Genomic DNA, 15031 nt, shown 5'->3' with positions numbered 1-15031 from the left:
CTGGGAAAACCCTTCACATGGTGGCATTTTGACATTTTCATTTTTTTATATTTCCATAAATTAGAAGTTCTCAGCTATTCATAACTGGTTGAATGACTGAGATAGCCCTTTATTTTAAAAAGTTATGAGCATTTTAATGTAGCATGTCAAAAAAAGTGAAAGGGGAGAAATCCTCCCCTTTCTCCTCCGGGTCGGGGGAGGAGCCTATGCAGATCGGCCGGTCTCGTTAGTCTGCTTGTGATGCGGTGGTAGTCTGCTTGCCTCGTCGGTATGCGAGGGACAGATCCATTTGTGTGTCTTCTAGTTAAGATGTTATTACTTTATGCTTATTGTGAGCATCAGTAAACTGGCAATAACACAGGTGGAAGTATCGTCTCTCCTTTCGCTCATGTGTGCGTGCGTTGCTTAACTGAGAATGAGACACGTTCAACGTGATGTTGTTTCGCTAGCAAACTACCCGCCACAAAAACATACAAATAAGTACTTTCTCTTTTGTTTTCTTAAAATGTTTATTCACCATAATGTAGTATGGAGTTCAAAGTACTAGAATACCACATAATATCAAAATCGCCAAAATCGCGATTTCCATCTATATTTGCTCTTTGCCACGAACGAACGCCAGCGACATCCGACGGGTTTTCCCAGGCCACCACACATATATATATATATATATATACATAATCTCACATTCTCTTCCTTGTTTTTCATATTGTAGACATGGATGATAATATATATAATATTAGTGGCAAATCGAGGAGAAGTAAGCATAAGGGGATTGCCAACCTTATGCAGACATCTGACCGGTTACAGGCTGCTAAGCGGCTGACGGAGGACAGCCCTACTGTAAGTGTAACCATCACTATTAGCACACACGTCCCTGCAGTTATACCAGTGTTTTGTAACCATGCAGCCATGAATGATGCCACACCTCCCCTGTTCTGTCCTGCAGGTCTCCTGTGTGGGCACGGCCGCCCCCATCCCGGCTGCCCCCAGGGACAAAATCGCCCCCTGGAGCTACGACCAGGCCTGGACGACTGGTGCGTAAATTACCGGAGAGTCTTGAGTTAGAGATTTGCGCGTTAGAATTTTTCCTTGTCTAGTAAAAAAGTATTTCCCGCAATCTCAATACCAGTCACTTTCGCAGCTGAAACAGCCTCACAGTAATCCGTGAACTCATAGGGGGACAAGTCGTTATATAATAAGAATATATGAATATACGTCATTTCACATTCGCTTCCTTGTTTTTCATATTGTAGCGGCGAACAGGAAGACTCCGAGGCAGGACGACTGGGAGGCCACGGCGAAGGACAACCCTGTTCCTGTGAGTGTAACCACTTTACATTTTTGGCATTTAGCAGACGCCTTATTCCAAAGTGACTTACAATCAGTACATTTGAGTAAGCAAGTGAGTCATCAATCCACCAGTCGTAGCAAACGTATTAATTAATAAAAAAAAAAAAAAAAAAAAAATATATATATATATATATATATATATATATATATATATATATATATATATATATATATATATATATATATATACTGGAGAGACAGTACGGAGCCCCCCTGGTGTCACATGGTAGATTTTTTTTTTTGATGTGTGAATTCGTTCCCTCGGTTTAGTAATCCGTTCCCTCTGTTTAGTAATTCGTTCCCTCGGTTTAGTAATTCGTTAGGGTTAAAGTTAGGGTTAGGATTAGGCCCTACGAGCCAGAATGATCGCAAGGATTAGGGTTAGGGTTAGGGTTAGAATCCTTGCGATCGTTCTGGCTCGTAGGGCCTAACCCTAACCCTAACAAATTACTAAACCGAGGGAACAGATTTACTAAATCGAGGGAACGGATTCACACATCAAATATTTTTTTTCTAGTGTGTGTGTGTGTGTGTGTGTGTGTGTGTGTGTGATGGGGGGGACCTTTTTCCGGATGGAGGTCTTTGAAAGAGGTGGTGACCAGGGTGGGAAGGATCACCGATGATCTTTCCTGCTCTCTTATTAATTTTAGGGACAAATATTTGTGATAGTAACACATTAGCCTATAGTTACACATTAGTTTAACTCCAAAATATATGACTCATAATTGGTGACATCCACAGAAGAATTCTCACAGGCCAAATCAACAATTTCCGCTACTGCAATCAATGGGGTTACAAAAGGTTCAAAAGGTTCATCAAAAAAAAAAAAGTTCATCAAAAGGTTACATCACACATCAACTCTGCATGTAAAGACTAGTATGTTGGCATTTACTTACTTATCTCAGACTCCAACACCTCTATGGTCTAATCAGGAGTCTGTCTCCTACATACATACATACATACATACATATTAACCTTTTTAGGGGTAGACTACATACAGGTTAATATAATTTTCTTATTCTTCTTCTGTTGGATTTAATGGCAGCTTGCATTCTTTTCTTTTTTTTTATTTGTTTTTCAGATTTTATCCCTTTTTCACCCAATTTGGTATCCAATTGAACCCAACCTAGCATCCAATTATCCCCTGCCTATTGCGTAGGATCCGCCGCACGACCCCGTGGCCGGCAGCCCCAGAGGAGATCGCCAGGCAGACTAGCTGACTGGCTCCTCGAGCCCGAAACCGTTATTCCGGCACCCCGGGGGCGCTGTTGCGCGACGGATCCTTGTCCGGAAATAGTCCTATACCGCCCTCGGGAGCGGCCGCTCAATATGCCGCTCCCTGTGTGCCTCGGCCATATCCGGGTCTGGTGAGACCGGGATTCGATCCCAGTCCCCGGTGGGCAGCTTGCACTAGTGGCTAGTGCTTAGACCGCTACGCCACCGCAGGGCATGGCAGCTTGCATTCTTAACGTTGCACTACTGCCATCTTCTGGATTTAGCTAACTCCTACATTGTCCGATTTGTCAACTTTTCCATATCAGTCCTGTTCTCTTGAGAAAGCTGACCTGACCCTTCCTGCCCTGTCCACCTCCACCACACTCCAAACCTTCTCGTCAGTCCCTATCTTTTCAGTCCCTCCATCATTTCCTTTCTTTCTGACGTATATTTCCTGCAGTTAACAAGTGCATGTTAAACTGTTTCTTTTACCTGACAATAAGTCATAGTCCAGATGGATGCTATCCTATAATGTAGAGTTCCGTTCAAGTTACTATGCCCTATTCTTAGTCTTGTCATTACTACCTCCTCTTTTATATTTCCTTTCCCCACCCATCCACATCCACACATCCACACACACACACACACACACACACACACACACACACACACACACACACACACACACACACACGTTTCAAAATCTTAGTAAAACAACACTTGGCAAATAGAGAAATTGACATTCCCTAATGTATATTAAAGGTGTATGTAAATGAAAATGTTTGTTTTTAGTTTAGTTTTAGTTTTTAGTTTAGTTTTAGTTATTTTCTTCCATTTTCTTTTAATTTTCTTTTAATTACACTCTGTTCTCTGTTGTCTGTTCTTTGTAATCATTTGTTTGTATTTGTGTTGTTATTGATTTCATTTGTATTGTTATTTTTGTGGACCCCAGGAAGACTAACTGTCACCATGGTGGCAGCTAATGGGGATCCTAATAATAAACAAATACACACACACACACACACACACACACACGGCCAGCGAAGCCGTGTCTGAGATGTGTCATGGTGTGCACATGGTATGAGGCAGGCAGCAGCTGCAGCAGGCGGCTTGTTGATGTGTTGAATACTTATTTCCCCCACTGTATATAGTCTGGCGTGAATCTGTACTCAGCTGGACAGACGTTAGCTATCGGGGGACTTTCAGAGGAAGTGCCAGTCGTCTTCATGCAGGAAGCTTGGCTCTGCGTGACAATGACACGTGCATAGAAAGGTTTCAGTTCCGGCAGAGTTTGATTTAAATCATACTGTTATTTTACCCTCTCTAACTTTGTAGTTATTTTACATTGTAACACACAGCTATACTCACTGTAACTATAATCTATAGTAGTCCCAGGTCCTCACTGAGGTTTAGAGAGAGTTCAAGTTTAAACAACTCCTAAAGTTCTGAAATGTTCCTGAAATGTTCTGCTCCTTTGATACTGTATTTCCCCTGTGTGGTTGCTTATGCAGTAATATGGTTTGTGGGTGGTTAATATCAGAATAAAACATGCAGACTGCAGAATGAGTGTTTCTGGTTTATTTTATGAAGCTGTGTATTTTTACACTGTGTTGCCCAGTCAATAAACATGTTTCCTTATGACTTCTAACTTCTCTGGGCGTGCATTTCAACCCGTTCACACGCCGCATGCTAGCGTTTACGTTAGCCGTTTATGTTAGCCCAAGCTATAGCTTATAGCAAGGAGTCTGGCTTTAGATGGTAGACTCGCCAGCCAATGAGGGGGCAATGAGGGAGTGCTTCGCCAACCAATCAGGTAGCGGTATTGCCAGCCAATGAGGGGGCAATGAGGGAGTGCTTCGCCAACCAATCAGGTAGCGGTATTGCCCTGCCACCCCCTACCATCCTAGGTTTCGCAAATTCGCATCCAGGAGCTCTCACGTCAGTCTCCGCGTGTCCTGGTTGGTGAGTGTTGTAACTGGGCGGAGGAGGCGCAGGTTTACAGACTATCACATCGTGTTTGCTTCAGTTACATTGACATCTGAAGTACGAGGCGGTCTAGATGCGGTGCAGATCTGTGAATCGGCGCAAACGCTGCGCTTCGTAGATGCGATCAAACGACTGAAATTTGTTATTTTCGGCTCCAGTTGATGACGTCGGAATCTTTTAAAAAGACAGGAGGAGAAACTGTATAATAATAATAATAACCATTATTTGTATAGCACTTTTCCTGCAAACGTTGCAGCTCAAATGCTTTAATCTTTATGTAATCATCATTTAACCATTTAGTAATTTAAAGGCAATATTAAAAAGATGGGTTTTAATGATTTAAATGGGTTTTAATGGTTTCAATGGGTTTTAATGGGTTTTAGTGGTCAGTTAACAACTGGGAATCGTGATTGCATTGATGCATACATAATACTGCTCTTCTTCTACATGGAGACATTGACAATCCCAAACAAGAATACGCTCATTAGGCAGGTAACCGGTAACAAGTAACAACCATAGAAGAAACAACTCACTGAGGTTGCGTTCGTAAAATCACTCTGAGAGTGCCGGAGCGCACACTGGGTTCAACGTGACAAAGGAACCAAGTCATTTGATTGGACAAGAGGCATTCCATGAGTTCTGATCAAATGTCAGAGCGAGTTTACGAACGCAACCACAAGAACTTTGAACGTTTTCGTTCGTTTTTGTTTTTCTGTCCCAATACAAACCTGCATTTCTGAAATAACATCAGCAACGAGCAGCTAGGCTAGGCCACACTCGTTTATGTAAGTGGCCGTGTATATATATGTGTATATATCTGGTTGATAAACAGTGAATAATATGTCTGTTATTATGTGTTATTATCATATTATGTGATAAATGCTAAACTACAACCAACGTTACCGTGGCAACCAATGGTAGCATAGCAACCCTACTCACCTAACGACATATAACGGTTAGTTAGCAAGCTAGCTGCTAACTAGTTAGTTAGTTAGTTAGTTAGTTAGGTAGTTAGTCAGTTAGTTAGTTAGGTAGTTAGTTAGTTAGTTAGTTAGTCAGTCAGTTAGTTAGGTAGGTAGTTAGTCAGTTAGTTAGTTAGTTAGTTAGTAAGGTAGTTAGTTAGTTAGTTAGTTAGTCAGTCAGTTAGTTAGTTAGGTAGTTAGTTAGTCAGTTAGTTAGTTAGTTAGTTCGTTAGTTAGTTAGGTAGTTAGTCAGTTAGTTAGTTAGTTAGTTAGCCAGCTAAGATTCATACGGTTTACAGAGGTTTACATTAGTTAGGCAAGGCAAGTGTGTTTGTATAGCACATTTCATACAACAGGGGGCAATTCAGTGCTTTACATAATTCAGTGCTTTACATACAGAGTGCTTTACATTCATTCTTTTAAAAATACAGCAAGAGGAGCATAGTAAGAAAATAAAAATGACAATGAATAAAAGCAAATATAAGAAGAAAATTACATAACACGTTCAATAAGACAATAGTTAATAGCTAATGGATTAAAGACATTGATAGGAGTGTTTGTGTTTAATCATAACTGCTGCAAAACATGAAGATTTTGATTTATTTCGCTTTGATTTAATTATTTTGAGGGTTTGGGCCTTTGTCAACATTGCAGGCAGCAGCAGAAGCAACAACCAATCCAGGTCAAGTACCAGATGATGATGGACAACAAAGTTACCAAACTAAACCCAACCCAAGAGGTTAACATGGAGATGCAGGAGACGGCTGTACTAGTAGAGGTAAAGTGTTGTCTTCACCTGGCGAGTTCATTGCAACTTTAAAGAATTTTAAGGTTCAGTCAACTTTGGAACCGTTTAGGTCTTCGCACCTTCTTGCCCCCCCCTTAACAGCCTATCGTTCCCCTCGCCGTTCCATCAGGGTCCATTCTTCTCAGTGAGTCACGTACTCTTGAAAATTGTACAAACAAAAGAGATGATCATGATCTAATGGATTGATATCTTAAACGCAAGAATTACAAACGACAATGCGTCTATGAAGTAAATAAGAAAATCAGTCTTGGTAGCCTACATTTCATGCATAAAGTATTATAGGCCTAGTACTAATAGACCTAGACCTACGATGCTATTAAGAATGTGGAAAGATTTGAAGATGTTATGTTAATACACATTACATTTGACCACTTATGGTGTCGAACCAAATATGGTGTCCATGCGTCCGGGTGATGCGCGTGTAGGATGCAGCTGGATATACTTGAACAACAACAACAGCAGGAGGACAGTTGAACACAGAGAAGTTAGTCTGGCCATTGGTTCACATTGTTGTTTATGGTGTTTTAGTCACATCTTTTACTCCGCTATTTCAGCATCATGCAGGTAAGAATTTTATTTGATTAGATACACATTTTGCAGCATTTAGTGATCTCCGGTAAAGTGCCATTCGTGTAGTTAACTTAGCTAGCAGAGAATGAATGGCTGGCTACGCTGGAGAATCATCCTGTATTTGGACTGATCTGATCTCCTCGGGCTATGAAGGTTTTTTTTTAATTAATTTGTCTTTTTCTTTTCGCAGAATAAAGAGAATAGCGATCCTGAAGTGCTCCTAAGACCGGTAAGGGTTTCACCTCCACCGATATGTGTCAACAACTATAACAACTGACATAATGTAGCTACGCTACTTCTTATTCCATTTCACATTTTAATGACTATCCAACATTAATTACTGGGCTTGCTTTCTCGTACTTCAGCATTGGCACCATTGGTTTCCTATGCTACTTTTTGAAACGCACCGTCTCTTTCATGTTATAAGCTTTGACACCTCAGTTCAGCTTTAACATGTGTAAACTGAGTCTGACTCCATTAAAATAACTTTCTTTCAGATGTTTTTATAGTGTTCAGACATTTTAAACTCTAAGCATTTGAGGTCTATTAGGTGTAATAATTAACAGGTTTCTATGAGATGTCATTGGTTTCCTATGATGCACGTTTACAATTCACATCATATGTTAAGCTTGAAACCTCAATCCGACTTTAACATGTGGAGACTTACCCCACTTAATTCATTTCTTTACATAGTATTGGCATTTCTGAATCTACACGTTTAACGTTGAATTTTCATTGTTTCTTCAACAACTGGTGAATTGATGATTCACTTGCTTAGTTGAATGTACCGTTTGTAAGTCGCTTTGGAATAAGGTGTCTGCTAAATGCCAAAAATGTAAATGTAACATCCATTTCTATAATGCTGTCCTACCATGTTATGTCTAACGCTGGGTGTATGTTTTGATGATAGCTTACAACTCCACTGGGTCAGGGTCCACAGCAAGTTCTAGCGAACCCTCGGCCAGAGGCTGCAGACAAAAATGCCATCACAGGTAGGCACTGCCATCATAAACCATTCTACATGTGCAGTCTTTTGATATTTTTCAGATGGCACAGCAGACTTTCTTTGTGTAATTCATTGTCTGTGTATCCCCATTTCCCCACAGGTCCTGGGAGGGAGCCTGTCAGTTCCTCTTCTAGTTCACCTCCCCAGTAAGCATGCTTTCCCACAACACTCATGTCTTGTTAAAGGCTTAAAAATGACTCGGATAACAAGGATTTAAGAATATTCTAATGTGAGGTATTTTGCTCTGTGCATTTCATGTCTTCTGTCATTGTTTACATCACTGACACTTAGGGAGATGACTGGGTGATGGTTTGTTTGTTTGTTTGTTTGTGGAAGATGTTTGTCTTAAATAGAACCGTAGGCCTATTCTGTAAAGGTTGAATCTCCCTGGTGTTGTGTTTAGGTTTCCAACAAATGTGCTTTTTATTTAAACAGTAAATTCACCATCAAAGACTTTGACTTCGGACGGCCCCTGCGGAAGGGCAAGTTTGGGAACGTGTACCTGGCGCGGGAAAAACAGACCAAGGTTATTGTGGCGCTGAAAGTTCTGTTCAAGTCACAGATGGAAAAAGAGGGTGTCGAGCACCAGCTGCGAAGGGAGATCGAGATCCAGTCCCATCTTAGGTCGGTACCCGGGTTTTGAGTTTAATTCACGACCTTGTGATGGAATCCTGTCTGTTAAATCTCCTCAGCCTTTGTGTTGCCTTGATAGCCATTCACATCTATATTTGTCCTATGTCAGTTAAATAACTCGTTTTATATATATTTTTAGCTAGGATGCATTCATGTCTAGAGACTATGTAAACTAATTTTTTAACTAAATGCTAGCAAGTGGCTTTCAGCCAGCTTTTGTTGTGAACACAATTCTTGCTTAACATAACCACATGTTTATGTATTTACGAAGGTCAGTGAATTAATCTTTCTTTCCCCTTTCTCAAGACATCCCAACATCTTGCGCTTCTACAACTACTTCTATGACCGCACGCGGGTGTTCCTGATCCTGGAGTACGCTCCCCGAGGGGAGATGTATAAAGAGCTGCAGCGAGCTGGGCGCTTTGATGACCAGCGCACTGCCACGGTAAAAGCAGTGTCCATGTGTGAATCGCAAATCGTGACGTTAGAATTATAAGGTTCTATCTCCTTATTTGGTCAAAATTTTGTTTTTTACATAATCTGATCCATTAGGTGTTTATTAATGCCTGTGTGGTGTTATTTTTAAAATGTTTACATTTTTTAGTTAGTAATTACAAAGGTTCCATCTCACAAAACATAATGGAATGTAAAAACTTTGACGCTCAATATCTCTGAACTACCCTAAACGGAGATAGAACCTTATCATTCTGAGCTCACGAAATGTCTTTCCTCAACACCATGCCTCCTCCAAAAATGTTATATATAAGATGGTCCCAGTGGAGGAACCTCTGATCTTCTATGATGATGTTGGAGAAGGTGAGAGGATTTGGGATTTACACAGCCCTGTCATTTCTTAAGCCAAGACGATGCAACAGCTGAGATGAAACTGCCTAGTTTCGAAACTGCACTGATCTAAACCGTATAAGATGATGAAACTAAAATGATCGTGCTATCTCCCTATTGCTAATTCCCTCACTGTAACAACACATGTTAGCCAAGCTAACACCATTTTGCTAAATTCAGCCACTTCATTAGGCACTCCACTAATATACATGTTTATTCATTCCTAAATAGCCATGTGTTTAATTTGCTCTGGAAAAACCCAATCACAGATTTTAGATAATTTTGCAATGTGAGTCTGGAAAATAAGTCGTAAATAAGTGCAGATTTCACACCCCCAAAAAAATCTAAATTCTGAGTAATCTATTGGTTTTCTTCTCTATCCAATCACTCGAATTGTAACGTTTGTAACAGGATGTTGTATACGCAGTTGAGTTACCATGGCTGGCATTATGGCCTGATTATGGCCTCAGTAAGTTTGGGCCAGTTTTGGGAACGAGGCACGGCACATGAGGTTTGACATGTCTTTAATTTGATTAAAAATGTATTGTTCAAAGCTGACCAGAAGTGATCTAACATCTGCAAATGGCCTTTTTTTTTCAGTACATGGAGGAGTTGGCGGATGCGATGATGTACTGCCATGAGAGGAAGGTGATCCACCGTGACATCAAACCAGAGAACCTCCTGCTCGGCTTCCGCGGAGAGCTGAAAATCGCTGACTTCGGTTGGTCCGTCCACGCACCGTCCCTGAGGTGAGAGGTCACTGAAACCCATTCCAGCCGCAAACTGGACTGAGTCGATGTGTGCTGTGCAGTCAAGGTCTTGGCCACGGCTGGCTAGCTTACGCTCTCAGTCACTCACTGCAAATCTAACACCCCCCCCCCCTTAATGTTTTGAGTTAAGGTGTATTTCTATTATGTGGAGACAGTGGTGCTTTGTAGACAACCGTATGTTACCCCCCCCCCCTCTAGACGCCATACGATGTGTGGAACACTGGACTACCTTCCCCCAGAGATGATTGAGGGGCGCACCCATGACGAAAAGGTGGACCTGTGGTGCATAGGGGTACTCTGCTACGAGTGTTTGGTTGGAAAACCCCCGTTTGAAACTGCCAGCCACTCTGACACGTACAAGAGGATCACAAAGGTTCGCATATTTTGGAGGGAGACGGATTGAAAATAATGTCTTTTTGTCATTTAGAAACATTTGCTGACAAGTTGAGAATGAAATCATTATTTTACATCTCCCTTGCAATGGATATAGATATGCAACCAAGGCTGTTGTAGATAGTGAGACTGACTGATTACTGATTCCCTGGGTTGTAGGTGGACTTGCAGTTCCCCAAAGTGGTGTCTGATGGGGCGCGGGACCTGATCTCAAAGCTCCTCTGCTACAGCCCGGCCATGCGTCTGCCCCTGCAGAGTGTGATTGACCACCCATGGGTGCGAGCCAACTCACGGCGGGTCCTACCCCCAGTCTGCACTGTGTATCCCCATTTCCCCACAGGTCCTGGGAGGGAGCCTGTCAGTTCCTCTTCTAGTTCACCTCCCCAGTAAGCATGCTTTCCCACAACACTCATGTCTTGTTAAAGGCTTAAAAATGACTCGGATAACAAGGATTTAAGAATATTCTAATGTGAGGTATTTTGCTCTGTGCATTTCATGTCTTCTGTCATTGTTTACATCACTGACACTTAGGGAGATGACTGGGTGATGGTTTGTTTGTTTGTTTGTGGAAGATGTTTGTCTTAAATAGAACCGTAGGCCTATTCTGTAAAGGTTGAATCTCCCTGGTGTTGTGTTTAGGTTTCCAACAATGTGCTTTTTATTTAAACAGTAAATTCACCATCAAAGACTTTGACTTCGGACGGCCCCTGGGGAAGGGCAAGTTTGGGAACGTGTACCTGGCGCGGGAAAAACAGACCAAGGTTATTGTGGCGCTGAAAGTTCTGTTCAAGTCACAGATGGAAAAAGAGGGTGTCGAGCACCAGCTGCGAAGGGAGATCGAGATCCAGTCCCATCTTAGGTCGGTTTTGAGTTTAATTCACGACCTTGTGATGGAATCCTGTCTGTTAAATCTCCTCAGCCTTTGTGTTGCCTTGATAGCCATTCACATCTATATTTGTCCTATGTCAGTTAAATAACTCGTTTTATATATATTTTTTTGCTAGGATGCATTCATGTCTAGAGACTATGTAAACAATTTTTTTAACTAAATGCTAGCAAGTGGCTTTCAGCCAGCTTTTGTTGTGAACACAATTCTTGCTTAACATAACCAAATGTTTATGTATTTACGAAGGTCAGTGAATTAAACTTTCTTTCCCCTTTCTCAAGACATCCCAACATCTTGCGCTTCTACAACTACTTCTATGACCGCACGCGGGTGTTCCTGATCCTGGAGTACGCTCCCCGAGGGGAGATGTATAAAGAGCTGCAGCGAGCTGGGCGCTTTGATGACCAGCGCACTGCCACGGTAAAAGCAGTGTCCATGTGTGAATCGCAAATCGTGACGTTAGAATTATAAGGTTCTATCTCCTTATTTGGTCAACATTTTGTTTTTTACATAATCTGATCCATTAGGTGTTTATTAATGCCTGTGTGGTGTTATTTTTTAAAATGTTTACATTTTTTAGTTAGTAATTACAAAGGTTCCATCTCACAAAACATAATGGAATGTAAAAACTTTGACGCTCAATATCTCTGAACTACCCTAAACGGAGATAGAACCTTATAATTCTGAGCTCACGAAATGTCTTTCCTCAACACCATGCCTCCTCCAAAAATGTTATTTATAAGATGGTCCCAGTGGAGGAACCTCTGATCTTCTATGATGATGTTGGAGAAGGTGAGAGGATTTGGGATTTACACAGCCCTGTCATTTCTTAAGCCAAGACGATGCAACAGCTGAAATGAAACTGCCTAGTTTCGAAACTGCACTGATCTAAACCGTATAAGATGATGAAACTAAAATGATCGTGCTATCTCCCTATTGCTAATTCCCTCACTGTAACACCATTTTGCTAAATTCAGCCACTTCATTAGGCACTCCACTAATATACATGTTTATTCATTCCTAAATAGCCATATGTGTTTAATTTGCTCTGGAAAAACCCAATCACAGATTTGAGATAATTTTGCAATGCGAGTCTGGAAAATAAGTCGTAAATAAGTGCAGATTTCACCCCCCCCAAAAAATCTAAATTCTGAGTAATCTATTGGTTTTCTTCTCTATCCAATCCCTCGAATTGTAACGTTTGTAACAGGATGTTGTATACGCAGTTGAGTTACCATGGCTGGCATTATGGCCTGATTATGGCCTCAGTAAGTTTGGGCCAGTTTTGGGAACGAGGCACATGAGGTTTGACATGTCTTTAATTTGATTAAAAATGTATTGTTCAAAGCTGACCAGAAGTGATCTAACATCTGCAAATGGCCTTTTTTTCAGTACATGGAGGAGTTGGCGGATGCGCTGATGTACTGCCATGAGAGGAAGGTGATCCACCGTGACATCAAACCAGAGAACCTCCTGCTCGGCTTCCGCGGAGAGCTGAAAATCGCTGACTTCGGTTGGTCCGTCCACGCACCGTCCCTGAGGTGAGAGGTCACTGAAACCCATTCCAGCAGCAAACTGGACTGAGTCGATGTGTGCTGTGCAGTCAAGGTCTTGGTCACGGCTGGCTAGCTTACGCTCTCAGTCACTCACTGCAAATCTAACACCCCCCCCCCCCTTAATGTTTTGAGTTAAGGTGTATTTCTATTATGTGGAGACAGTGGTGCTTTGTAGACAACCGTATGTTACCCCCCCCCCTCTAGACGCCATACGATGTGTGGAACACTGGACTAGATAGATAGATAAATACTTTATTTATCCCCCGTGGACTACCTTCCCCCAGAGATGATTGAGGGGCGCACCCATGACGAAAAGGTGGACCTGTGGTGCATAGGGGTACTCTGCTACGAGTGTTTGGTTGGAAAACCCCCGTTTGAAACTGCCAGCCACTCTGACACGTACAAGAGGATCACAAAGGTTCGCATATTTTGGAGGGAGACGGATTGAAAAGAATGTCTTTTTGTCATTTAGAAACATTTGCTGACAAGTTGAGAATGAAATCATTATTTTACATCTCCCTTGCAATGGATATAGATATGCAACCAAGGCTGTTGTAGATAGTGAGACTGACTGATTACTGATTCCCTGGGTTGTAGGTGGACTTGCAGTTCCCCAAGGTGGTGTCTGATGGGGCGCGGGACCTGATCTCAAAGCTCCTCTGCTACAGCCCGGCCATGCGTCTGCCCCTGCAGAGTGTGATTGACCACCCATGGGTGCGAGCCAACTCACGGCGGGTCCTACCCCCAGTCTGCACTGCCAAGAAACCCTAAAGACAAGCACCCTGCCTTCGTCCCCGGGTCGTGTTATTGTGTGAATTTTTATTCAGATTTTTCTGTCAACATTCCATTTACAAATGTAAGATGAGCACATGCTAAAACAAAAAATAATATTTTAATAAAGCATGATTTAAAAAACAAAACAAATATAAAACAACGTTCATGTTAAAAACGAAAAGTGCATGTTGAGTATACACATTACATTTGACCACTTATGGTGTCGAACCAAATATGGTGTCCATGCGTCCGGGTGGCGAATTTGCGAAACCTAGGATGGTAGGGGAAGGCAGGGCAATACCGCTACCTGATTGGTTGGCGAAGCACTCGTGATGAGCCCCCTCATTGGCTGGCGAGTCTACCATCTAATTAGCCAGACTCCTTGCTATAAGCTAGCAATATTGGGCTAACGTGGGTTGAAATGCGTGTGTCTCACGCCCAGAGAAGTTAGAAGTCATAAGGAAACATGTTTATTGACTGGGCAACACAGTGTAAATACAGTAAACATCTGAAAGAAAGTTATTTTAATGGAGTCAGACTCAGTTTACACATGTTAAAGCTGAACTGAGGTGTCAAAGCTTATAACATGAAAGAGACGGTGCGTTTCAAAAAGTATCATAGGAAACCAATGGTGCCAATGCTGAAGTAGGAGAAAGCAAGCCCAGTAATTAATGTTGGATAGTCATTAAAATGTGAAATGGAATAAGAAGTAGCTAAGCTACATTATGTCAGTTGTTATAGTTGTTGACACATATCGGTGGAGGTGAAACCCTTACCGGTCTTAGGAGCACTTCAGGATCGTTATTCTCTTTATTCTGCGAAAAGAAAAAGACAAATTAATTAAAAAAAAACCTTCATAGCCCGAGGAGATCAGATCAGTCCAAATACAGGATGATTCTCCAGCGTAGCCAGCCATTCATTCTCTGCTAGCTAAGTTAACTACACGAATGGCACTTTACCGGAGATCACTAAATGCTGCAAAATGTGTATCTAATCAAATACAATTCTTACCTGCATGATGCTGAAATAGCGGAGTAAAAGATGTGACTAAAACACCATAAACAACAATGTGAACCAATGCCCAGACTAACTTCTCTGTGTTCAACTGTCCTCCTGCTGTTGTTGTTGTTGTTATTCAAGTATATCCAGCTGCATCCTACACGCGCATCACCCGGATGGTAGGGGAAGGCAGGGCAATACCGCTACCTTATTGGTTGGCGAAGCACTCGTGATGAGCCCCCTCATTGGCTGGCGAGTCTACCATCTATTTAGCCAG

General features: G+C 41.8%; 1 protein-coding gene across 1 annotated transcript; it reads left to right on the top strand.

Moving 5' to 3' along the window:
* Window positions 1-786: 786 nt before the first annotated feature.
* On the top strand, window positions 787-13752 carry LOC308164013 (aurora kinase B-B-like; the record flags this gene model as incomplete). Its single annotated transcript, XM_080538179.1, is given in 15 exon segments — window positions 787-843; window positions 950-1037; window positions 8001-8046; window positions 8336-8524; window positions 8840-8978; window positions 9977-10125; window positions 10345-10519; window positions 10699-10879; window positions 11179-11398; window positions 11707-11845; window positions 12818-12966; window positions 13186-13213; window positions 13217-13225; window positions 13229-13399; window positions 13579-13752. Coding segments are annotated over 15 exon segments (1914 nt in total).
* Between the last annotated feature and the right edge of the window lie 1279 nt (window positions 13753-15031).

The sequence above is a fragment of the Nansenia antarctica genome (assembly GCF_963989245.1).
Source record: "Nansenia antarctica genome assembly, chromosome: 8".
In the NCBI taxonomy this organism is placed as follows: domain Eukaryota; kingdom Metazoa; phylum Chordata; class Actinopteri; order Argentiniformes; family Microstomatidae; genus Nansenia; species Nansenia antarctica.
This window is presented reverse-complemented; position numbering and strand designations above follow the sequence as displayed.